This window comes from Olea europaea, chromosome 10 (genome assembly GCF_002742605.1).
Source record: "Olea europaea var. sylvestris chromosome 10, O_europaea_v1, whole genome shotgun sequence".
NCBI lineage: Eukaryota > Viridiplantae > Streptophyta > Magnoliopsida > Lamiales > Oleaceae > Olea > Olea europaea.
Window position 1 is genome coordinate 39,886,371 of NC_036246.1, and position 27,359 is coordinate 39,913,729.

Sequence of the window (27,359 nt, forward strand, 5' to 3'; positions counted from 1 at the left end):
ACAATCTCCACAATACTTCCAAAATTCTTGACAATAGTGCAGCCAGGAGCTTTACCAGCTATTTATAATTTCATTTGCTATATGTACCTGTATGATCAATGAAAAGTATCAATAGATAATATCTTTAAATAGCTTTGGAACTTATTTAAAGGTGCCACTTTTGTTCCCATATCAGATAGATTATATAGAGTAGCAAATTTTACCAATTTTAATCAATCCCTTTGAGATAATATCACGTATAAAAAGGTATTTGACATCAATATGTTTAGTTCTATCATGAAACATGAGATTCTTACTCGAATGCATTGCACTCTGATTACCAGAATATAAGGTTGGATTAGTGTCCGCAAAACCAAGTTTATTTAATAGCCTATTCAGCCAGATGTCTTCTTTGATGGTATCAGCAGTTGCAATGTATTCTGCCTCAGTGGAGAATAGAGCAACATTTTCTTACAACTGAGATTTTCAGCTTATTACAGTACCACACAAAGTATAAAAATAAGATAATGTTGATCTCCTATTATCTCTATCTCCAGCAAAATCAGAGTCCGTGTAACCCTTTAAAATCACCCCTCTTTACTCATTCTGAACATTAAACCTAAGTTAGATGAATCTTTTAAATATTTCATTAACCATTTCAATGCTTCCCAATGACTTTTCTCGAGATTTTCCATGCATCTACTTAGGACACTAATGCTATAAGCTAAATCAGATCTGGTGTAAACCATCAAATATATAACAAATCCAATAGCATTAGCATAGGGAATTTTAGATATTCTTTCAAGTTCATCTTCAGTTTTAGGACATGAATCAGAGGTAAGTTTAAAATGATTAGCAAGGGGTAAAGAGACACGTTTACAATTAAACATGATAAACTTTTTTAGAATCTTGTTCACATATTCTTGTTGACTTAAAAATAGGGAATCGGTTTCTTCATTTCTAATAATATGCATACCAAGAATTTTCTTGGCAAGACCAAGATCCATCATGTCAAACTCTAATTTTAATTTGTGTTTGATATCATCAATTTCAAACTTATTGGCATTATCAAGAAGATGTCATCAATATAAAGTACCAAATATAAAGCATCTTTACTTTTATATATATATATATATATATAGTAGAGACATGTATCATAATTGCATCTGTTAAAGCCAAGCTTCAAGATAAATGAATTAAATTGTCTTGGGGCTTGCTTTAAGCCATATAAATATTTTTCAACAAATACATAACTTTGTTAGGATCACCTTTAACAAAATCTAAAGGTTGTTTCATGTAAATCATTTTATCCAATTCATTATAAAGGAAAGTAGTTTTTACATCTAGTTGATCAAGTTTCCACTTAAATTGCACAACCAAAGCAAGAATACATTTCATAGTTGTATATTTCACTACAGGGGAAAAATCTCATCATAATCCGCACATTCTTGTTGTGTGAAACTTTTGGTAACAAGTCTAGTTTTATATCTAACTTTATTATTGCCTCATTCCCCTCCCCTTAGTTTATAAATCCATTTACAATCAACTAGTTTCTGATCCTTTGGTTTATCAACTAATTTTCATGTTTTATTTTTGTATAAGAAAGTCATTTCTTCTTCCATAGCAACTAACTTCTATTTGGAGTCCTTAAATTTTAAAACTTCATGATAAGAACATGGTTCAAATTCAGTTTCTTCCTGATATGTGAATAATGACATAAAATCATCACTAGTAAACTTATCAGGGGGTCTGATTTGTCTTCTCTCACTGTCTCTAGAAAGCTGGTATTCTTTAGGTTGTGAAACTATGTTATTATGTTGTTCATATTCTGACAATTCAGTATCAGTTTCATTCAAGCCAACTTTAGTACTTGCAGCTTCTAAGGGGACAGAACTGGTATTGTCCAACTTAACAGGCTCCACCTCAATTTGGACATTATTTTAAGGTAAATTCCATTTCTTTCCTTCTAAGCATGGCATACAAAATTCATTAAAGACCACATTTCTCTTGATAATAACTCTGTAACCCTTTTCCCTATAAACCCACAGCCTATACCCCTTTACATTTTCAGCATAGCCAAAAAACACGCATTTAAATGATCTAGGGTCAATTTTCCCTATATTTTGATGAGCATATGCAGCACAACCAAAAGTTTTCAAATAAGAGTAAACAAAAGCCTTTTATGTCCACACAGCTTTAGGCACATCAAAATGGGTTCCTACATGAAAATTTTCGTCCTTCACCATCTGGGAAGCTGGTGAAACTCCATGTGACAAGCAAGCCAAACATATATATCTAGATTTAGCAATTTTTTTTTCAAAAATATATTTTAATTAAAATTATGATCTAACAATGATCTACCGGTTCAACCACTGACCCGGTGACCCGATGACTTTCCCGGGTCGACTATTGGGTCGAGTCTAATAACTATGATTTCAACTATGATGAAGAGAACTACCTGTGCACTTAAGTCAATAGTTTTGGGATCAACTATGAAATTTTCTCCTTTCTTTGGGGAGAAGGAAAGAAAGGAGAGTTCCCAATTATATGAAGACTCCCTGTTCCAACCAAACTCCTTTATTACTGTATTGCGTTTATCCCGATTGAAATATAGATTTATCTAAATCCTCTGTTAAAATTCATTCATTTTCTGTTCTATTCACCGATGGTTTCCCTTTTATTGGAGCAGGGTTTTCCTTCTCTTTAATCTACAGAAAAGTTAAATCTAAACGTAGAACTACTACTGAAGAATTTTGTTTCCCGAACGCGATTTGGAGCGTGGATTTTGCTTTCAAGCTATGGAGACTTCTACGATTGTGATCAAGGTCAGTTCTTTTCATTTTCTTTTTTTTAATCTTTTCTGTTAGCTGTTTTATTGGTTTAATGGCTTTGCATGTTTTGATTGTACTATGGATTTTTAATGTCTCTGGTGTCACGGTGAGTGTTTTATATTTTGTTATGCTCTGTTTGGATGAGCTTATCGATCGCATATGTGTTTCAGTTCTGGATGCAAGGGCTTAATGTGTACCCCCCACCCCCCGGGTGTTTCTAGTGAAAATTCTGCAATTGATTTTGGATATCTCTTGGGCTTTTGATTTGTCTCTAAAACCCTTAAGTTATTCTGTGGCATACAGTAGAAAATTGCTAGATGCTGAGACTTCTCTGTTTTATTCTTTCCTTTGTTAGTTACAATTTTAGAATTTGAATTTTGCAACTATGTATTCATTTTGTGTCATGAAATCTCTCACAGCTTTTCTTTTCCTTTTTATGATACATGCTTTCTAAATTATTGCTTCTAATATTTGCCTTAGATTAACTTTCTGGATTTTTTTTATGATTTTTATTCATTTGCCCAATCTCAAAGAGCATCTTCAATGAACCTAACCTCCCTTATTAGGCCTTTTCAATTATTTTACTTTTAACTCCCCATGTTTGTTCTAACTATCATGATCCTAAGTTCTAATTCTTTCTTGATGATCTTAGACAAATATACTTAGAAGAATGTCTTGTATGGGTATGTTTATAAAACACACAGAGAGAGGTTTCATTTTGTTATTGCTCATTTTGAATATGTGTCTCTGCTAGCAACTTTGACCGAGGTCAAAATTATGTGCTCAAGTGATATGCATTTAAATCTGGATGAGAAATAATTATAGCAATAGGCCTGCTAGTATGAAGCTTGTAAATACATGGGTCTGCAAGCTATATCTAGTATAGATGTTTGTATAGGGCCGATCTACTTTTTAGCATTTGTTAGTTATTTTTCTACATCTGTTATTCATTATACTATCTTTCCCCACTCAGTCCCTATGTCATCTGAGTTTTTTTTCTCCCTAATGTTGTTGTGGCAACATTTCTACAGGCAAAGTACGGGGACATGCTCAGGCGGTTCAATGCCCAAATTGTTGACAAGGAACTGTATCTTAATTTTGATGGACTGAGAGAGAAGATCTGTTCATTATTCAATTTTGTTCCTGATACTGAGTTCACACTTACCTATATTGATGAAGATGGTGATGTGGTGACGATTGTTAATGATGATGATCTGCATGATGTGGTAAGGCAGGCCCTGAACCCCTTAAGGATTACTGTGAAGGTGACTGAGCAGAATGGCAGAGAATATGCTCGTTCAAGTGGGAGTTCAATTCCCTTGAGATTGCCTAGAGTTCAGCAACCCTTCCGAAAGCTGAACGCAAACGTCTCTGAAATTTTGAAATCTGTGCCAGAGCCTCTATGTGAAACTCTCTTGAAGCTTTCAACTGAGTTGTCATCTAAAACCTCCTCCTCTGCACCAGGTATTGCCGAACTTGCTGTATACTTCTCAAAGATAGGTTTGTCCTACCTAGATCAGCTTTCAGAGTCCAAATCTGAAGTGCAGTCTTGTACACCAAGCGAGGTTCCTGAAAGCTCCTCAGCCGCAAGAGAAACCAAAGATTTGAATTCCTCCAAGCCTGAAGAGTGTTCTTTGAGAATCAATGAGGGCTTGCCAAAATTTAAACCTGGGGGAGCCTTGGGAAACAATGAGCTGAAACCGGGAAATACAATTGCAAGTAGCACAGACCCCTTACCTTTGGAAGTACCTGGCCTCAAAGCTGTAGATGCAGCAATTGGCTCTCTGAATTTTGATGTTGGATACCCCAACAATGAATCTCTGCACGAATCATCACACCTGGATCCTAAACCAAGGGTTGTGGCTGCTACTGTTGATAAGAAGAAAAAGTTGAAGAAGATTATTCAATGTTACGAAGAGGCTCCTTTGGCATCATCTAGTCCGCCACTTGTTGCAAATGATGTTCCTATTCAAAAGGGGGTTGATAAGCCTAGTGAGCCTCAGGTTGGACCAAAGCCTTCTAATGTGGGTTCTTCCACTGGTAATGCTGATCCTACGAAATGGGGCCATCCAGTTGGTGGGATAAATTATTTAGTAGAGAGTGGTTCTGAGAACTCTCCAGTCTCACAGTTTGGTCGTGGTTCTCTTAACAAGTCTCCACTTTTTGGAATGCCTCTACGAAATGATTCAGCTGCCCCCCCATATTCCAGCATCCCACCATTAATGAGCATTATTCAGAATGATGCCTCTGGGAGTATTGTACATTTGGGTGTTTCTTGCGATGGTTGTGGGTCCCATCCCATAACTGGACCTAGGTTCAAGTCAAAAGTGTAAGAACTAAGACAGTGACCTTACTAACTTTCTGATGAATATCTACAGAATCTTTATATGTTAAACTGATCAGTCTTTTATTGCAGAAAATATAACTATGATCTGTGCCAAATCTGTTTTCTTAAAATGGGAAATGTTTCTGATTATATTAGAATTGCTCATGAGGGGGATCATCAGTACCCCACGTCTATCAAGGAATTGTATGGCCATGTATGTAAAATTCATTGTCCTGTTTGTTTCTTTATTAAGCATTTATCATATCTTTTATTTGTTAAATTTTATTGCTCCTGTCTACTCTTAACACAGCATGCTAAGGACCGGGTGATCTTCAGTGGTTGCAATGATAGAATGGGTATAGCAAAGCTAGACAGTCGCTTCATTCAGGATGTGAATATTTTCGATGAAACTGTGATGGCCCCTTTGACTCCATTTACCAAGATTTGGCGGATGGGGAACATTGGTGCATCGGCGTGGCCCCAAAAAACACAACTTGTTTGGACTGGGGGAGACAGATTAAGTAATGCATTTCCGGTTGAAGTAGAGGTTGGTTATCACCATTTTTTTTTTTTGGATGCAAGGGCTTAATGTGTACCCCCCACCCCCCGGGTGTTTCTAGTGAAAATTCTGCAATTGATTTTGGATATCTCTTGGGCTTTTGATTTGTCTCTAAAACCCTTAAGTTATTCTGTGGCATACAGTAGAAAATTGCTAGATGCTGAGACTTCTCTGTTTTATTCTTTCCTTTGTTAGTTACAATTTTAGAATTTGAATTTTGCAACTATGTATTCATTTTGTGTCATGAAATCTCTCACAGCTTTTCTTTTCCTTTTTATGATACATGCTTTCTAAATTATTGCTTCTAATATTTGCCTTAGATTAACTTTCTGGATTTTTTTTATGATTTTTATTCATTTGCCCAATCTCAAAGAGCATCTTCAATGAACCTAACCTCCCTTATTAGGCCTTTTCAATTATTTTACTTTTAACTCCCCATGTTTGTTCTAACTATCATGATCCTAAGTTCTAATTCTTTCTTGATGATCTTAGACAAATATACTTAGAAGAATGTCTTGTATGGGTATGTTTATAAAACACACAGAGAGAGGTTTCATTTTGTTATTGCTCATTTTGAATATGTGTCTCTGCTAGCAACTTTGACCGAGGTCAAAATTATGTGCTCAAGTGATATGCATTTAAATCTGGATGAGAAATAATTATAGCAATAGGCCTGCTAGTATGAAGCTTGTAAATACATGGGTCTGCAAGCTATATCTAGTATAGATGTTTGTATAGGGCCGATCTACTTTTTAGCATTTGTTAGTTATTTTTCTACATCTGTTATTCATTATACTATCTTTCCCCACTCAGTCCCTATGTCATCTGAGTTTTTTTTCTCCCTAATGTTGTTGTGGCAACATTTCTACAGGCAAAGTACGGGGACATGCTCAGGCGGTTCAATGCCCAAATTGTTGACAAGGAACTGTATCTTAATTTTGATGGACTGAGAGAGAAGATCTGTTCATTATTCAATTTTGTTCCTGATACTGAGTTCACACTTACCTATATTGATGAAGATGGTGATGTGGTGACGATTGTTAATGATGATGATCTGCATGATGTGGTAAGGCAGGCCCTGAACCCCTTAAGGATTACTGTGAAGGTGAACACTGAGCAGAATGGCAGAGAATATGCTCGTTCAAGTGGGAGTTCAACTCCCTTGAGATTGCCTAGAGTTCAGCAACCCTTCCGAAAGCTGAACGCAAACGTCTCTGAAATTTTGAAATCTGTGCCAGAGCCTCTATGTGAAACTCTCTTGAAGCTTTCAACTGAGTTGTCATCTAAAACCTCCTCCTCTGCACCAGGTATTGCCGAGCTTGCTGTATACTTCTCAAAGATAGGTTTGTCCTACCTAGATCAGCTTTCAGAGTCCAAATCTGAAGTGCAGTCTTGTACACCAAGCGAGGTTCCTGAAAGCTCCTCAGCCGCAAGAGAAACCAAAGATTTGAATTCCTCCAAGCCTGAAGAGTGTTCTTTGAGAATCAATGAGGGCTTGCCAAAATTTAAACCTGGGGGAGCCTTGGGAAACAATGAGCTGAAACCGGGAAATACAATTGCAAGTAGCACAGACCCCTTACCTTTGGAAGTACCTGGCCTCAAAGCTGTAGATGCAGCAATTGGCTCTCTGAATTTTGATGTTGGATACCCCAACAATGAATCTCTGCACGAATCATCACACCTGGATCCTAAACCAAGGGTTGTGGCTGCTACTGTTGATAAGAAGAAAAAGTTGAAGAAGATTATTCAATGTTACGAAGAGGCTCCTTTGGCATCATCTAGTCCGCCACTTGTTGCAAATGATGTTCCTATTCAAAAGGGGGTTGATAAGCCTAGTGAGCCTCAGGTTGGACCAAAGCCTTCTAATGTGGGTTCTTCCACTGGTAATGCTGATCCTACGAAATGGGGCCATCCAGTTGGTGGGATAAATTATTTAGTAGAGAGTGGTTCTGAGAACTCTCCAGTCTCACAGTTTGGTCGTGGTTCTCTTAACAAGTCTCCACTTTTTGGAATGCCTCTACGAAATGATTCAGCTGCCCCCCCATATTCCAGCATCCCACCATTAATGAGCATTATTCAGAATGATGCCTCTGGGAGTATTGTACATTTGGGTGTTTCTTGCGATGGTTGTGGGTCCCATCCCATAACTGGACCTAGGTTCAAGTCAAAAGTGTAAGAACTAAGACAGTGACCTTACTAACTTTCTGATGAATATCTACAGAATCTTTATATGTTAAACTGATCAGTCTTTTATTGCAGAAAATATAACTATGATCTGTGCCAAATCTGTTTTCTTAAAATGGGAAATGTTTCTGATTATATTAGAATTGCTCATGAGGGGGATCATCAGTACCCCACGTCTATCAAGGAATTGTATGGCCATGTATGTAAAATTCATTGTCCTGTTTGTTTCTTTATTAAGCATTTATCATATCTTTTATTTGTTAAATTTTATTGCTCCTGTCTACTCTTAACACAGCATGCTAAGGACCGGGTGATCTTCAGTGGTTGCAATGATAGAATGGGTATAGCAAAGCTAGACAGTCGCTTCATTCAGGATGTGAATATTTTCGATGAAACTGTGATGGCCCCTTTGACTCCATTTACCAAGATTTGGCGGATGGGGAACATTGGTGCATCGGCGTGGCCCCAAAAAACACAACTTGTTTGGACTGGGGGAGACAGATTAAGTAATGCATTTCCGGTTGAAGTAGAGGTTGGTTATCACCATTTTTTTTTTTGTGCATGGTTTCTAATACCAGTTTGTGTATAATCATCTCTTTTATATGGTCAGATTCTTGTATAATTTTACACGTGTATAGCATTTGGTTTTTTTTGGCGTTTCTCATATTTTCTTCTACGTCTTTTTCTTCTAAATGGTAGCAACTTGTTTGGTTATGCTTCATTTTCCGTTTCTACTTTTTGATACTACTAATTCTTATTTCTTTTTGTCTGCAGTGAAGGATGACACCTTGTCTTTGCATGTATCTTCTATTAGTATTAGTAGATTTTTATAATAATTATCATCAAAAGAAAAGATTAATCCTCGTGATTTTTTTTCCATCGCTAGATTCCTTCGGGTGGTTTGCCTGTTGGCCAGGAGATTGATGTCGCAGTTGATTTTGTGGCTCCTGAGCTTCCAGGTAGGTATATCTCCCACTGGCAGATGGCCTCGCCTTCTGGCGTACAGTTTGGGGCGCATATTTGGGTTCACATCCAGGTTGGCACAGTTTTGCACTTTTCATGATTCAGTTTCCTTAATAATTTTCCATTCTAATTGGATAAGTTTCTGTCACTTTTTTATGTATTCATTCAGGTTGTTGCTTCCAAGGAGGCAATGTCACATGAGAGCGTTCATGGACTGAACTTAAACTTACCTCCACTAAGCTACCCGTTAAGTGACCCTGAAATTATAAATGTGGGTCCAGGAACCATGGTGCATGGAAGACAATTTGTGCCTACCAACTCCAATAAACCTGTGGAATCAGTGGAACTATTAGTTGATGCACAGCCAAACGAGGAGCAGGATGCGAAATTCCCCATCAATGATATCTTGTTTGTTGGTGATGGTGAGTCAAGCTCTATTTCTACAGTACCTTCTTCAACTTTTTCATATCCTATCGTTGATCTCTCGGAGGTGGTTCCGGCTTTGCCTTCTCCATCCCAAGCTCTGCTTTCTGTTGCGCCACCATCGATTGGAACTGTGCAGGCATCTGTTCAAGAGGTTTCTGAAAAGTACGAGGTAGAGGAGAAACTTCTGAAGGAACTTGCAGAAATGGGCTTCATACAGGTTGATTTGAACAAGGAGATCTTGAAGATTAATGAGTACAACTTGGAGCAAACAGTGGATCATCTTTGCCGTATTGCTGATTTAGATTCTGTCCTCTATCCATGAGATGGTGAGTTTCTCTTAAAACATATTTCACATGTTTGGTGCTTCGTATTGGAAAGGTCTGAATAGTACAATGTACAAGATTTTAGCTTTTTTCAAAATTTTTCCCCTTATTAAATCTGTTCAGTACCATATAATCGTCTATACTGGACATCCTATACATGGATAAAGATGAATATATTGTAAATCTTCTCTGGTTATTTATATCTTTTCCTTTCCCCTCCTATTCAATTTGGACTGTTATTCTTACTGTTTTTTGTTTCTATGGGTTGCTGATGCAGGGTTTGGTGATGCAGAAATGAACAAGAAGTTCCTAAAGAAGAATAATGAAGTATTAAGTCGTGGCTATAAATAAATTCAAGAATCATGTGAACTAATTATGGTACCTTTTGGTTTTTAGTTTATAAGCTTGTTACCTAGTGTGTTCCATGTGTTACATAGAACCTTTTGGCTCATACCACCTGGTATGTTTGCATGTGTCAGATATATGTTGACTTTTGGTTCCTGGTCTGTTGGCTTGTTACTGGAGCATGTTTCCTATATTATCTGCTACCTTTTGGTTCCTTATCTGTTGGCTTATTATCAAAATATGTTGCTTATGTTGATAGCACTGGGGTGAACTTGTTGAATGGTTGTTTATATTTCTTGTGCTTCTCCATGAGTACACACGTGCCTGCGCACAAGCAGCAGGGGTATATATTGGATAAATTATTTTTTCGAAGTCTGAACTTCACCAAGAATCTTTTTCGTCAATAAATTATGAGTAATGCTGACAGCACCATTGGTGTCTAGCACGTTGCAATTGTATGACATCAAATGATAGATTCACTTCAATGTAACGTCACACGATTCATTTAATTGAATTTATCAAGTGCTAGATAGTACTATTCCAAATTATAATTTTCTGGTAGTGTAAAAGTTTGATAGCTCTTGATCCCTGCTACTTGCTTGGAATCATAAACATTTTTCTTTTGACTTATTCCTTGTCCCACACCATTTATTCCAAGAAGAAATAAGAATGAGATTCTTATGAGACCACAGAATAATCTTGAAGAGAATATATAGTATCGTCTATAAATGAGCAATTTTATTTCATGTCCTTCAGTACTAAAGTGCTGAAATCAAAGCATAACAATGGAGAGGTATTCTGAACGCGAAGGTAGACATTATTCCCCGGTGAATCATCAGGAACATCACGTGCCCTATCCGGTGATGCACCAACATAAAGTGCCCTATCCGGTGATGCACCACGAACATCTCGTGCCAGTACCAGGGAAGCATCATGAATCTCACGTCCCGGAGGTGCACAAGAAAGTTCACTTTGTCGAAAAGATCACAGAAATTGATCGTGATGGAAAGCACGAAGTTATTGAAGAAACAAGGATTGATATGGAAGCTGATGATTATATCCAGCAGAAGCACAAGAACTTTGATAAGTACAAGCGGGGTTCCTCCAAGGTGTATTAAGATTGAATCATATGGGCAGGCATGATTACATCTAAATAATGTTATTGTTATGCTTCGAGCCTTGTACTCGATATAAATAACATGTCTGTCATTATATTTTGTATTGGCTAGGCTAACTCGTGATTCTATTCATGTTTCGTACAATGTACTAATATCTTGTTTTTATTAAGAAGGCAAACTATATGCCGGTTAAGTGCCTATCTAAAGGAAACAAAAATACTCAAGAATTATATGGTTTTTTGCTCTTCGAATTGCTAAAATTGCAATACTAACAACCAAAATTAAAAAACCAAAAAACCAAAAAACAAAAAAAAACAAAACGAGACTGTAATTATTGAAAGTGAACCCCTATAAATTTATTTGTTTTGCATGCTTCGATTTCATTCGTTCTATTTATTGCCACTCTCAAAATTAGAATTCAGCCTTAATCTACAACACTCTTCATAGTTTGCTGTAACACCCTCACCTTCACCCATCCCAGCATTGCAAATCTGAAATTTTTTTAGCATGTATCTATGATGTAAGAAGAATCTCCTGCTTGAGATTATCCGAGACAAAGAATCTCCAGTTGTGAGGCATTGGATTCCTCTAAATGATATCCAGTTGTGAGGCATTGGATTCCTTTAAATGATATTGACAAATTTTGGACTTAACTACAACTTTACAGTAATGGGAATCAATCTTTTCCTATGGATAACAGCAGCATCAAATCCATTTTGAAAACCATTTATAACTCAATTATAGATGATTTAAGCTTCCCGTTTGACAAATTTATAAATGATTTATAAAGAGGAACATTAATGGGTTCCACAATATGTGTAGATAATAATGAGTAATAATTACGAACGTTTTGTTAAAATTAATGTTAAATTATGATTGAATTTAATAGACCATTTACAAATTTATGTACAAACGGATAAAAGTCATTGTCACCTTTCCTTTATTTCAACCCGACACCATTTATTTCAGATGGAACAACACTGAAAAATTGATTTAAAGACCCTTTAGGTTTGGTTTCAGCCAAAACATGATTCTTAAAATTGCTTTTTTAATAAATCATTAAACTTATTTTCCAAAAGTGTAACTTTAAGCACAATCAAAGATGCTCTAATTATGAATAAATGGGGTAAATTAAAAGTGTGGTTGGTTTAATCCTCAAGATTGCTAAACTTGACACTATTCTTCTTCTGATAGTATTTCAGCTTCGCTGAATCTCCTAGAGGACATATTATTTATTATGTTCCTCAAGCTATTCTTACTCTCTTTTTGCCTCTTACCACCACATATTGGCTCATCCAATGCAGCGAATGGATTACTCAGCATTAAGCCAATCTCCAACTTTTTCGAAACAGACACAATCTCATAAGAATCCCATAGAGACTGCCCAAAATCCCAATTACTCTCTTTTCTTGAGGCTACGCTCATTGCTTCGAGCTTGAACCGGGTTGGTTTGCTTTTGACCCTTTTCCGATGGGTATCGAATTCCGAGGTGATTGTTTTGGAGCCGCTGGAATGACAGTGCCATGCCTGTGCTGCAGCCTTGACGATTTCGATGCTATTTCTTCTATCTTCAGGCTCGTAGGTTTTCTTCATAGTCTTCGGTGTTGATGTGTTATCATCTTGGGAAAATTATGGGCCTCATGTTGGAGAAGAAAAGGTCGGGTTGGTCAGGTTTTGGACCAGCTCGATTAGTGTTTATCGTCGGCTAGGTGGGTTATAGGACTCAATTATTTCATTTCTAATCGATCCTTTGAGAAGAAAAAATAAAAATGAAACAGACCATGCAAATCAGGGTTTTGGATATCCAAGCTTGCACGGCAAAAAATTTCGAGGTATGAAAACATTGGAGGATAATGAAAGGGACAAAATAGAAAACAGGGGTAGAGCCGTAGAGGTGAAGGAAAAGATGATATATGAACTGTGATAACAAATGTATTCGAGAAGGTTACACTTATGATTCATCAAGAAATATGGTTTAGTTAAAAATCAGATTTTTAATAGATTTTGATAAAAATTGATGAAGTATATAGTTGAAAAATTGTGGATTCCATTAAATTTGTGTTTGAAAATGAATTTAAGAAATAATAAATTTGAAAAAAAAAATTGGGGGCAAACTTGAACTAAAAATCGTAACTAATTTCAATGTGTTTGTGAGTCAACATGGTACACAAACAAAACCCTTGCCAGTTAGTCTAAAATATGTGGCGTTTTGAGGCTTGGTTCAAATAAACTGGTGACTGGGTAACATAAACATTGAGTCCAAGCCTATGTTCGATAGAGATTAAAATCAAAATTTCAGTAAATTTTGATAAAAATTAATGAGATATGTGGTTGAAAAATTGTGAACTCTATAAAATGTATGATTAATGTTGAACTTGATTGAGATTTGAATTTTAATTTCTACCCAACGGGGACTAAATGAATTTGACAAAAAATAAATTTGAAAAAAATTAGGAACAGACATGAGCTAAAAATTGTAACTAATTTCAATGTGTTTGAGAGTCGACACATCATACAAACAAAAACCTTGCTAGTTAGTCTAAAAATTGTGGTGTTTTGAGGCTTGGTTCAAATAAAATGGTAACGTAAACATTAAGTCCAAGCCCCAATTTGGTAGAGAATAAAATTATATTTTTAGTAAATTTTGATAAAAATTGATGAAATGTGTGGTTAAAAATTTATGAATTCTATAAAATATGTGGTTAAAATTTGTTGCAAAATTTGATTTAAATTAAAATTTGAATTTTTAATTTCTACCTAACGAGGGCTCAATGTATTCTTAAAATAGTAAAGAAAATTATGGAATCAATAATAGAAAGTATAAACTGGACTAAGCTTCTTAAATTTTGAGGTAAAATTTGATTCTTAAAAAATAATAGTAAACATTCAGCCCCTTTTTTGGCCTTTAATTTAATGGGGAATTTACATAAATGTCACTAAAATTGAAAATGCAAAAAATAAAAAATAAAAAATTGACTTTCACCGATTCTTCCAAAAATGTCAATTTTTCCCTATAAAATGTCCACTTTACCCTTGAACACCTTTTTGGAGCAATAAATGCTTGATTTGAATGCAATTAATGGTATGATGTGATTAAATTTTTTCTTTAATTTTAACATTGAAGATATCAATATTATATTGTATAATATGATTTTTTTGATTAAAAAAGGGGTAAAATCTTTACAAAATACACACACACATACGAATTGAAAGAGCTTCTTCTTCTTCTTCTTCATCATCTCCACTCCATCATCAACAAGGAAACAAGGAAAGTCATTGATCAATTTCAAAGGTGAGCTAGTAAAAAAAAATTATTCTCATGTCATACTTGACTACTTTAAATGTTTAATACAACATAATCATATTTAAATGACCCTTTTCAATCTCTTATTCATTGATGTGTTTTATTTTTGGTATATTTTAGAAAGAAAAATAATACCAATATTCTTTAGAAAATGTGAAGGATTCCATATTTAATTCCACATTTAATGAAGCATCGAATGATACCTTCTTCATTTGTAGAAAGATACAATGATGTTGTAGTTAATAATTGATTATTGCCTTTAATGTTTTCAATAAAATCTTTAAACAGTGAAACACATGATATTTATCTTCCCCGAAAGTTATGTTAGTTGAACTGTCGAGCAGTATCTTTGAAACTGTCGGATTAGACATTTTAACTGTCTAACTCGACATTTAGTGACTGTCAGGATAGAAAATTTAATTGTCGATTTCGACACCTGAAAATTGTTAACCTTTTATATCTTTGGTAGTACATGGATTTAAGTATTCTCATGCGCCAATTTGATGTTATGAAATGTCGACATATGAATGTGCAGAATTCTCACTTTTGCAGTCCCAACATTTCAAGTATGACTCATGATTTGAGATTCATCGTGTCGCATGGAGGAAACTTCGTTCACTTGGATGATGAATGGAAATGAAGAGGGGACAAAACCACTTCCATTTTAGCGTCGAGAAGTATTACCGTAGCAGAACTTATGTTACGGTTGAAGGACAAACTTGGTATCGTTGAAATCGAATTGAAGTTCAAAGTCCCGAACTTGAATATACCTCCGACAGAGATACACGACGATGAGGACCTACAATGGTACATATCTGTTCATAAGGAAACTGCACTCTGCGTCACTATTTTGGAAACTGAGTTTTCGAGTGTTGATATGGCAACGGATGCAACTGTGCAGGGAACTTTTTTGACCCAACGGAATGTTCGCAAAACGTACAACATGACGAGATCAATCATCAGCACAGTGTGTCGCACACCCAAGCACCCGAACCTCCAATTGACCGTATAGAGGCTGCAGCATCCGATGAGCACTCAGACAACCCATTACATGGTCCAGATGGTGCTATTATTGCTGAAATTGACAAGACAATGTCATCAAATTCTAGAACTTCGTGTACAGATGAGTGGATTACAGCTGCAAATACATCCTTTCTCGTCGAGAAGCAAATATTCTTTAGTAAGAAACAGTTGTACTCGAAGTTTCGTGTACTTGCTTTGCAAGAGAAGTTCCAATTTCGAGTAAGTAGGTCAAGCTTGAAAATGTTAACAGTTGTCTGTGTGGATGATAATTGCAAGTGGATGCTACGTGTTTCTATTGTCAAGCAATCTGTAATCTTCATGATCCGTAAATTCATTACAGTTCACACATGTTCCCTTGATTTTCGTTATAACGCACATCGGCATGCCACTAGTTCTGTAATTGCGGAGCACATTTTGGGAAAATTGGATACTCCATACCGATCGTATCATCCTATTGATATTGCACATGATATGGAACGTGAGTTTGGTGTGAAAATCAGTTATAGCAAAGCACGTAGGGGGAAGCTCCATGCCTTAAATATGCTACATGGAATACCAGGGGACAGTTTTCAAAAAATTATCTTCGTACTGTCACGTCGTAGAAGAGAGTAACCCAGGGACCGTAACCCACATCAAAGTTGATTCTCTTCATAGGTTTCATTACTTTTTCGTAGCTTTTGGTGCAAGCATTCATGGTTACATGCAGTACTTGAGACCCGTTATTCGTGTTGATGGCAATCACTTGAAGGGTCCATACAAAGGTACACTCCTAATAGCAACTGCCCAAGATGGTAACAAACAGATTTGTCTGTTGGCATGGGGGATCGTGGATGCTAAAACCAATAAATCCTGGAAGTGATTTATGTCAAACTTGAAAGACCTTATAGGGGACTCCGAAGAAGTTGTATTTGTTTCGAACAGGAAAAAAGAGTATTAAGAAAGCTATTACTTCGTTGTTTCCGTTGTCTCACCATGGTTGTTGTATATGGCATATGGAAAAGAATCTAATACAATGGTACAACAACGCAAGCCTAATATTTCTATTCAAACGAGCTGCTACAACTTTTCGGGTCGAGGACTTCGAACGACTCATGGGACAAATTCGTAGAGTGAGCGAAAGAGCGCACGGGTACTTAGAGCAAGTGGGTTATTCATTTTGGTCCAGAGCACTATTTATTGGACACCGTTACAACATTATGACAAACAACAACGTAGAGTCCTTGAACTCGATGTTGAGAGAAGCCCGTTCGTTACCAATAATCTGCTTGGTTGAACACATTCAGAGTACTATGCAGAAGTAGTTTTACGAATGTCGAACAAATGCGGAAGAATGCAGTACCTTATTGACGCCGAAGATGGAGAATGAGTTACGGACGACGTTCGAAAATGGAACTAGGCTTCGAGCCCATGTCCTAACGAACAACTTAACGCATGTTTGAATATCCAATGACACAGACATAGTTGACTTGTCCGAAGATACTTGCACATGTTGTGAGTTCCAACTAAACCATATGCCATGTGTTCATGCAAGTCGTGCTGCTTGCTTTAGAGGAAAGTCTATGTACGAGCTTTGCTCCCCTTATTACACATCGAAATACTGGAGGGGTGCCTACAACGAAACTATATATCCTGTTCCGAGGGAAGTGGATTGGGTTGTTCCGAGCTTAATTATATGTACTCCTATTTTGCCACCACTCGTACGTCGTCCTCCAAGTAGACCACCAACCCGACGTAGGCGTTCTAGGTACGAGTCTGCATGGTCTAACAGAAAACGTACTCGTTGTAGTGGAGTTGGTCATAACTGGACCATGTGTTCAAACCCCCATGTATCACATGTTCCTTAGAGATTTGTGATGTAATAGACGTTGTCTGTTCATTATTCCGTACTACATCAAACATTTTGAAGTTATGTTTTAAAGTTTGTGATAATTACTGTTCTTGCATGTTGCGCAGCCTTTTGTGCACATACAAATTTCAGACTCTGTTCAGCACCTATTGAACATCCCACCCTGTTAAAATGTCGATCCCGACAGATGTGTTACTTATTCTCGACAATTGACGGAACCTTGTACTGCACTCACGGTCTGCTTCACAGATCTTGTAAACCGTACATGTTGGGAATACAAAATGACATAACGGAACCGGTTGGAGACTATACATGTATTTTTGTTTTCCATCTAAAAACGCAATCTTCAATCCCCAAGATATTCACTATCATTTGCATCATCGTAAATCGTGGACTAAAGTTAGTGCATGATAAACACCATTTCATAACACTCGTTCAACATACTGCAAAATACAGATCCATTTACAAACATATGATCCTTAATGCCCGACAGTTAATATGTCATTCTTGACGGATAGTCTCAGTAATTCTCGACAGTTGGACCGGAACACGCAAAATACACTAGCCGAATTACATCTTAGGGGACATGTTTATGTAGACTTTTTGGTTTTGTCTTAACCAAAGTCATCCCTACAAAATACGTAACTATACAATACTTATTCACTACATTCCATGGGTGTCACTTCAATCGTCGTCGACAACTGAACCATCTTTCCTGCTATCCTCACCTGACTCGTCCGACGAGATGATAACTACCTCGTTTGGTGCCTCATACACTATCCAATCGTCGTCGTCGGAATCCCCCTTGTATCTGGCGTCGAGCTCGAACATCTCATCGAGCACACCGTTCGGTGATTGCGCACCCTCGTTGGAAACATCTTCTAAGTTGGGAAAAGAAGCAGGAGAAATGGCTCTCCTACCAATACGAGGGTTAACTTCCTCATCATCTGACGAAATGTAGATTGAAAATAACGGAGATGAACCGAGAACTGGCAATGGCTCGTTGATGTTCAACGGCTCGGTGCTTCCTGTGGAAGAACTCATTACGTGAACTATTTTAGTATTGATGGAACGATAAGTGTCTGTGAGAAGTTGAATGTCTCACAATGCTTTTCAAGTAGCTTGCTTGTAAATGAGAATGAACTCCCACAGTATTTATAAGCTACTTGAAGGAAAAGCAATTATGGTCTTCATCTACCCAACCACCAAGTCCAATCTCCTTGTAAATTTGAAAAGCAATTGGTGTGATGGTTGAATAAATGAAGTGTACCTTTATCCCCCATTTTTCCATTCTTAGTACGATCTTAAACACTCTTTAATCATGTGTACAATTAAGGAAATATCCATACCTGCAACAGAAAATTCCTCAATCAAATTGCTAGTTTTCAATTGCCATGCTTGTGATGGTATAGTTTCTCACACTTACGGGTCATTGTCGCAACGCACATGTAAGACAAAGAACGGGAATTTTTTTTTACACATTAACTGATTTATGAATTACTTGTACCGTGGTTGTCATGATTTTGACACTTGTAATGGCTCATCTTGTTAACCCAATCTTATATTGACAAGGCACTTGCAAGTTACTTAGCAATAGAAACACTAGAATAGGCTCGTCCAAACATATGCCGTAGTAGTAGGAGCCGAGTGGCTTCATAGCAAAATAAATAATAGTGTACATAGATTTAAAATATGTCTCAACCCAACGTAAGTTTTGAACAAATGTTACACAAACTGTTTCAGCGATACGGTAATAATACACTGTAACGACGAACATAAAATTTCACGCTTTCTCACTTTTCATTGCATCTCATGTATGTGCCCGCCTTACTTTGCAACAGTAGACGGCCTACATTCTGAACGAGCTCATATCCCTGCTAACGAAGTTCAAAAACAGGCCAATAATTACAAAATTTCGTAACTGCTGTGAAATAACACTCTAGAAATTCACATTGCAACATCCAGGTTTACATTAGACCCCTAATCACAACTGCATTTTCAAGAATTACCAAAAATGCATAGGAGTAATCAATTGACGTAGAGTGGGAGCATACAAAATGAAGAATACAATACTTGAACGAGACATTTTTATGAAACAAAATTTATGGGTGAAAAATTCCTAATTGAATATTTATGAAACATCCATTGTCTGATGCTTCGTTTTCCCAAAATAATGCCACCACATTACATTTATTGAGTCGAAAACTCCTCATAACAAAAACATAACGGTTACATATTTTTCTCAATCTATAAATTGTTAATCTAGCTAACTATTGCCAGAATTTTATGAGTCATGTTTACACTGTAGATATGCATAGATATTGTGCATTTATCAGAATAATATCGACCCAGATTAAAACTTTAGTAAAGATTACATATAATTAAAAAAATGGATAACTACATACATAAGAACGCAAAGAAATTATGTACACATCTGCACATGTATTTAAAGCATATTATGACAAAGTGATTATATAATATTATTTCAATTACAATTTATCAAATATAACATTCACTATTTATCTCCAATTACGCGTTTGAAGACTTGCAAAAATAGAAACGGACACTTACCACAATTCCAGATCCCTTGGCTTTGAAAATTGCCTCTTCTCTATTACCATAAGATGGATGATAAGCTTTTCGGGTAACCTCTGTGAATTCATAGGGAAAAAGTATTGATAAGCCCCATAAAACACGAAAGGAACAATTTTTTTTTTGAGAAACACGTGAACACATTTTTTCCTGATTACATTGTTAATATTATACATCCCAAGTCTCAATAAATGACAAAAGTTGATATATGATGACATTTTTTTTATTTAACATAAGCAACACGAGGGTATAAAGAGTAAGACACATTACAAAATCATAAAGAGTCGAATTATATAACTAAATCTATAATAAAATTGGATCCAATATCAACAAAATCAACAAAAGAGTACTTACAAAGTATTTTTGCAGATTGAAACGTTGCATAAGCTTCTTGACCTCCTCCAAAATAAATGAAGCACACCACAATATGTCGAACCAAAAGATATGAAATAAAATACCAGACTCATACACGACACAATTAAAAAAAAACTATGAGTACCGATCAGCAACGCAAGGCATGGTCAAGTCATCGTAACAATAATACTAAAATGAAATATCAGATAAAGTAAGAGGTGATAACGACATTCCGTATGGACAACGCAAAATGTGAGAAATGTGTCCAAGTATCATCACGCAACACAAGAGTATTTAAAATGTTATGTAGAACGAATTCAAACAACACGTATTTATGCAGAAAGTTAACATCCGTCACCACCTCCACCAATTCGATGACAGGGCAATACCAACTACAAGACCATCGTCGTGCTCTCCCGGCAGTTCATACCCGTTTTAGTTCTTTGTTCACTTCGTCCCCTAGTATACAGAGTCCTGGTAGCAGGAGCTGGACATCGCAGCCGTGCCGAGCGCCGTCTCGTCGTAGGAAATCCGTGTCCTAGTTTGGCTACAGTGGCGGGAACAGGGACTTCAGTGAGATCGCCTACGAGAAATCAAAAGTAGGGGGAGTTAGTTACCCTGAATGACCTTCACTTACCATACGTAACATATCCACTAGTAATGCAGACAATGAACTTACCATCGCCGTCCGTAACTTCGCAACCCTCGAACTCTGCATTGTTGATCGAGGCTGCATGTGAGGGCTCCATGGCTCATCCATCTGATGATTACAACACATACGTAACTGCATAGCGTTCCACTTTTGCAGTTGGAAGATAATTGAAGCGTAGAGGGCGAAAGAAAATGAAAAAAAATAATTACCATGTTACCGTTCAAATCCGGGACGGCAAACAGCGGCTCGATCTGTCCTCCACCTAATTGGACACCACAATCACACAACATGAATAAGGGTTTTGCATTTTCATGAAGTCACAAGGGAAGCAGATGCCATGAAATAGAGTAGGGAAAAATCCTCACAAACGACGACGTACCTAGCTGTTCGTCGGTTGCTGCGGGGATTGGGTGGTGTTCGTCGTCCAGGCAAGGCGCAATGTCTCCTCCGTCTGTTGATGACAACATGAAAACTGTGTCAATATATTAGTTTTCCCAACTTTCACAACATGCAAAGTCCATGAAATAACAAGTTTCAATGTGCTTATAAATAACCCACGTACCTTGTACATGTGCAGTTCCTATATCTGCTCGCATGTCCTGCTCGTCCGAGCAAGGCTCCATATCTCATCCATTTACGTCTAAGTCGCAATTGTAACATGAAAACAAATGTAAGCTATAGATACTTGTGCTACTGCTGAACATAGGTCACAATTAATAAGTAAACGGTTTACGTACTCAAGATTCATACCTTGCGGTAAACTACCTGAAACTCCGGCCTCGGTATTGGCGGGCATCGCGGCTGCAACGGGGGTCGGACTAGCTGGGGCCATGAGGGTAGCTAAGAAATCTCGGAGTTTTTTACATTCTGACGTCACGTGCTGTTCGATTTCAAGATTTACGGTCCGGAGTCGCATTTCAAGGAGGATTCTTTGGTCCAACAACAACTCTTCCACTTTCCCTCCGGTGAGGCTTGATCCAGATGTTCCAACTGGTCGTGTCTCCATCGTCGGCCCTCGCACTAGAGAAGAAACGTGTGGCACCCAAGGTGTGGAAGACTCACCCGTTTGTCTTCTGCGGGTATCCTTACCGTCATTGGATCGCTCACTGGCGCCCTCGCCACTATCCTCGGTATCGTCACCATCACGATCACTGCCTGATTGCCAATCTCCATCGTCATCTCCGGACGTCTCATCCTCAGCACTTTCTCCACTGGAAACTCTGTCCTCGGAATCTTGCCTCGCCAACTGGTCGCCACTTCCACTACTAGCGTGTGATACATTAAACTGCGGCCCAAAAATCCTGGCAATGTCATCCAACACGGGCACCGGGGGATCATCGTACGGCACGAGAGTGGAAAAATACTGCTGTTCAGCCTCAGCATCGATGGGACGAAATGTGGCGTACACATGCAGCTGCAATGTAGGGTTATACATTAGAAATGAGAAGGTACGAGATTGACACGAAACGTGAATAACGAAACAAACACATGTTCTATCCATACCTGCACGTTCTTGAAGAATGCATCGTACGTACAATACTGTGATTGTTTTCGTGTGGACCAGCTAAGCAATTGTGGCATTCGTTCACCAACTCGCTGACTAAAACGTTCCCCAATCTTAGGAATTGCCTTGTAGGCCCATACCTATTGCAAAAAGACAAACACAATAAAAATAACTGAGATTGTAGGCACGATGCTACAGGAGGGCAAACAAATCAAGCATGATACAATAATATTTAAAACATCTGTACCTGCATGGCAATGGAAAAGCCGTGAATCGTGTACGTAATCTCCTTCTCCTACCTCCTTTTCACCTTTTGAAATTTTTTTGCCCAAAAACCTCGGAATCCGTGCAACAAATGCCGATAACCGACTCTACCCCAAGGGTAGGCAAAAAATAAGTCTAGGTCGTCTGCAATAGATAGTGTACGCAATTGGAACCAACATAATTATCAGGGGCATTGAAAACTCCTTCGACTATTAGAACCAGCCCTAACTTGTAGCGATCGGCTTGGGTTGTCGAAGGGCGGGCAAAAGTAGTCTGGAGTTGCGCCAACGAAATCTTGTCCAGGGATTTGAAGTAACTCTCTTTCAACCTTCTCCTCTCCAACACTCGATCGAAGTCATCACCCCCGGGAATACACTGCATCTTAACCCCGTCACAAGAGTGTATTCCTGTAGGTCGAATCTCATCAGGTTGCCTTGCATGTTGAACCAAAGCTCGTTAACCTTATCAGTGTGAATGGTTCTGAACACTAACTGCTGGATGAGCTGGGCAGAAAATTGAATTTCTGGAACCTCGGCCAGATACCCAAAGGGGGAGTTGCGAAAGTCCTCGCGTCGTCGATCGTCGAAATGGTCCATCACGGTCTTTACGTACTTCAGGTTGCTCCGTTGCGAAATGTGAGCCCGCAACCTTGGATCTTCCGGAATACAAAAATCAAACTCATTCTGTCCTGCAAGGTGCATTCATAAAACCCACTGGGGTTACATGATAATCATAAACATATTGTATCATAAATAGTAGCTTAATGAAGCAAACTCATGCACGGACACATTGAATTGTCGAGAAAAATTGACTTCAACTGTCGGTACCGACAAATGATCTGTAGATATCTTTCGATACCGATAGATCTCCAAATAGGCATGAAGGTTAGCTTAAGTGTCGAGAAAAACTGAGGTGAAGTGTTGGGGACGATAGTTCACTGGGAATTGGGTCTGCCTTCTACAGTGAGCTATGCAAGTAAACACAGGAGACATGCAAGGACAACGAATGAGACCACCATGACTTCAAGATGAATGTAAAGTTTGAGCGTGTAATAAGACATAATAAAAACCACCAGCACTTAAGACTTGAAACTGTGCATGTAAGGAATGAAAAACTTATTTTCCCAAGTATATTTGCTTCCATAAGTAAGAGTCCACATCATGTTGGAACAAGAACATGTTAACAAATGCGACGACATCAAGAAAATAAAAAATAGAGCAGTAAATAAATGAGCTTGACCCTCTCAAATGTTGTAATACAAAAATAAAATGTCCAAAAATGAGGTTGTTCCCATTCACACAACGCATAACATAAACTCATGAATTGTAAGAAAATCATACCGTAATTATCATTTAACAAAACAAGGAATAGAGCAGTAAAATCAATGAAAATTTCCACTTACAATATTATCTGTTCATCTAATGAGTCGGTCTTTGAATGACAGGGACGAAAATATATCTCAAAAATCTCCCTCAGTAGCAGCCCTGTATGGTTGGAAGAAAGAAAGTGAAAAATCCATTCCAATTCAATTCATTGTTGCAGCATATTAACATACACATCCATACTGAATCATTTTTGGTGTGTTTGTTGGCATCTTTTTCAGTAAAAAATCTTAAAAATAATTTCATTTCTCCAACACGAAAAACTATTGGCACTTGTCATTTCCCTTCTTTAGAGTACTTGGCGTTTATGAAAACTTCTCTTCAGTGGCAATTAAGTTATGTAAAATTCATTTTCAACTTCTTGTTCTTCTCATCCTAATGTTCAGTCTCAACTTCCAAGTAATCCTAAATCTTCTCATGTTTTTGAAGTGCAACTAATATGTTATATTTAGTGGCAATCAAGATATGTAAAATTCATTTTCAACTTCTTGTTCTTCTCATCCTAATGTTCAGTCTCAACTTCCAAGTAATCTTAAATCTTATCATGTTTTTGAAGTGCAACTAATAGGTTATATTTTTGAGGTTTTTGTGTCTTATGTTCCCCTATTCCAGACCAAAGGATTCTCTAGACATTTGTTAAGATCCTCCACCTTCTTCTCCAGTTGTAATAGCTCTTGTCCAGTGTGTACAAGAAGTACAATATCGGGAACTAAAGGTTTATTAGAAAAGGAATATAACAGATTCTCCTCAACAAAAGCAATCATCAGAACTGAGTATAGAAATACTAAACAAATTCAACGTAATCCCTGGATTTTGCATCCTACTTTCAAATTTGTTTCCTACCACAAATGGACTTCTTCTCCTGCAGCAGTTAATAGAAATATATCTTCATGTGATTACGTCTCAAGAAATATACATGATGTTCTACTAATTCCAGCGTACAAAATAGTTTCTTATGATGGATAACGACATTGAAAAGAATGATACAAGATAAGTCAACACCTTCTTATTAGGAAAGCCAGTTAGTTTTAAATGAGTATTTACTATAAAGGAAAAATCTCATATTACAATTCACAAATATAAGGAAAGAATTGTAGATAAGGGGTTTGCACAAACTTATGAAAGTTGCCAACCCCAAAAGTTGTTCTGTACTCACAAATTTGAATTCAATAACAATTCAATTTTTCCCGCGTGAATAGTCTAGATTGGCTTCTTAACAGTTTCATGTTATGGTGATCAAGAATTTTTGGAACTGTATACGGAGTTACAAACTAAAGAACTCATTGTACTCGCTAAAAGTGTCATGTCCTACAACATGCTAGCCTATTGCAATGTTCAACTATGCAACTCCCCTTCAGCGTATCTCCACAATTGAAATTAGCTCACCATTTTCCCATACAACATGTTAAACGTAGATCCTCTTTAATTCACTAATGTTTAATATAATAAAATCTATCACTGTAAACTGCATTACAAAAAAGCGATATCCATTCAATTTGAATATGATTCAACTTATATTTAACCAATAAATGTGATTACATGTGTCGCAACTACTAAAATTTCATATATATTTTCACATTTCTGAGTTCACTAACGTAGTGTAGCTGATAATGATGTTATTGAAATAAGAAGACTGAAGGGGACACAACCTACAGAGTTTCATACTAAAATGTAGGAAATGTAGATATTTTTTTCTGGAATTCAAATGACGAGATCCAGTAAAAATATGTGGAAATTACAGTATTCTGCATTTGTTTAAAGAAACATGTATGTTGGGTTGCAAACAAGGACATACGCCAATTGATCCTAAATTAGAGAAATAGCACAAACAATAGCAATATTCGATGTAAACCATATCCTAATTTTTTCTACCTTAAACCCTACATCTAATATTACTAACAGCGAAACTCTAAAAGTGGAAAATTTGCCGGTTCTCAAAATATACTATACCGAAGGAAACAAACTCCGGCCATCTTATCGCCACTTTCTGGCGGTGGATGGAAAAATGGCTAAGAAACAAGTGAGAGGTTAGAAGATGAGTGGAGTTACCTTCGCCTTTCTTCGGTTCTTCTGGCAGTCGCATTGGAGAAGACGGCCCTTGGATGTTGTGCTCAGCTTCGGCTGATTCAAATGACAATGGCGATCACTTCGTCGTCGACGGTGAAGGTCGTCTAGGTGGTCCTCCACGGCAGGGAGTGAGGTCGGCGATTCCAAAGAGAGGTTGGACGATTTCGGTGAGAGACGCGTTTGGTCTGTTTGGCTTCCACCTCCTTTGTCTTTTTTTTTTCCTTTGTTTTGGTTCAACTTTACACAACTCCTTCCCGACACAATTTTTGTCTAGTCAAATCATCTCATTAAATGGAAGACAGGTAAGGTATTAAATTTCTGCAGAGGGGCAAAATTGTTCAAATTTATCACAAAATACCATATTTGCAATGACTTTAAAAAGATGGCATTTTTGTAAATAAAAACCAAGATTTTGACATCCACTGTAATTTCCACTAATTTAATTTATTCATTAAACTCATTTTCGACTACACATTTACAATTAAATATTCAACACATAAATTCAAAACTTTTTCATACATTTTAATCACATATTCTCCAAAAATAAAATATTATTCAAAGCATAATTTTTTTTATTTTTTTAAATAAAAGGCCACCAGACAGGGCTCATATATGTTTAAAATTCTATTTTAGCACTTGTTTTGTTTTGGATTAAAATTTGATTTTAATTTAAATCAAAGTTAAACAATCAATATTAATCACATTTTTAATATGTCCCACAATTTTCAACCACACATTTTAAAAATTTCTATTACAATTTACTAAAAAAAATCTAATTTTAATTCCACCAAACGTCTTCTTAATAACCATTCAATCTTGTGTCAAACCATCTTAGCAAGTTTGACCAAGAGATTGGGGATGAAACCATTAAAACTAGCCACACACAATTGGTTGAGCCATCTAAAAATCTCATATTTTCTTGGAGATGGCAAATGGGTTGACTAGCTCACGAGCTCGAGAATTTAGCTTGTCCAGGCTTGATCTATGAATGCTTTGGGCCCGTTTTGAGACAAGTCATGGATCTAGTCAAACTCAAAATATTTTTCACGAGTTGAGCCCCAAGCTCATGAGGCACACAACGTGAGCCGACTCATTTTGAATTTATTTTAATGATCTTTTTTTTTTTAAAAAATTGTTAGTTTCTGGCTTATGTTGTAATTTTATTTATAAAAAAAATAAAAAACTCAAGCCGACCAGTTCGATTTGGCTCGTTTTGACTCATTTAGACTTGTTTGAGCTAGTAGACGGCTCGTCTCGGCTCGGCTGGCTAGACGGCATAACACAGTGCAGTATCCAAGGGTTCAAGTAGGTGAAACA

General features: G+C 37.1%; 3 protein-coding genes across 3 annotated transcripts; 2 read left to right on the forward strand and 1 right to left on the reverse strand.

The window, feature by feature from the left end:
* The first annotated feature begins 2,510 nt into the window (after positions 1-2,510).
* LOC111402225 (protein NBR1 homolog) lies at positions 2,511-10,192 on the forward strand. The gene is made up of 7 exons (XM_023030390.1): positions 2,511-2,804; positions 3,842-5,139; positions 5,227-5,350; positions 5,447-5,683; positions 8,766-8,915; positions 9,012-9,594; positions 9,869-10,192. Exons 1-6 carry the CDS (start codon positions 2,778-2,780, stop codon positions 9,588-9,590), a joined length of 2,415 nt encoding a protein of 804 aa, XP_022886158.1. The 5' UTR covers positions 2,511-2,777; the 3' UTR covers positions 9,591-9,594; positions 9,869-10,192.
* Positions 10,193-12,230: 2,038 nt separating this feature from the next.
* On the reverse strand, positions 12,231-12,647 carry LOC111400647. Its single transcript, XM_023028044.1, has one exon. It carries the CDS (start codon positions 12,645-12,647, stop codon positions 12,231-12,233), a length of 417 nt encoding a protein of 138 aa, XP_022883812.1.
* Positions 12,648-16,892: 4,245 nt separating this feature from the next.
* On the forward strand, positions 16,893-17,225 carry LOC111400648. Its single transcript, XM_023028045.1, has one exon. It carries the CDS (start codon positions 16,893-16,895, stop codon positions 17,223-17,225), a length of 333 nt encoding a protein of 110 aa, XP_022883813.1.
* Positions 17,226-27,359: the final 10,134 nt, after the last annotated feature.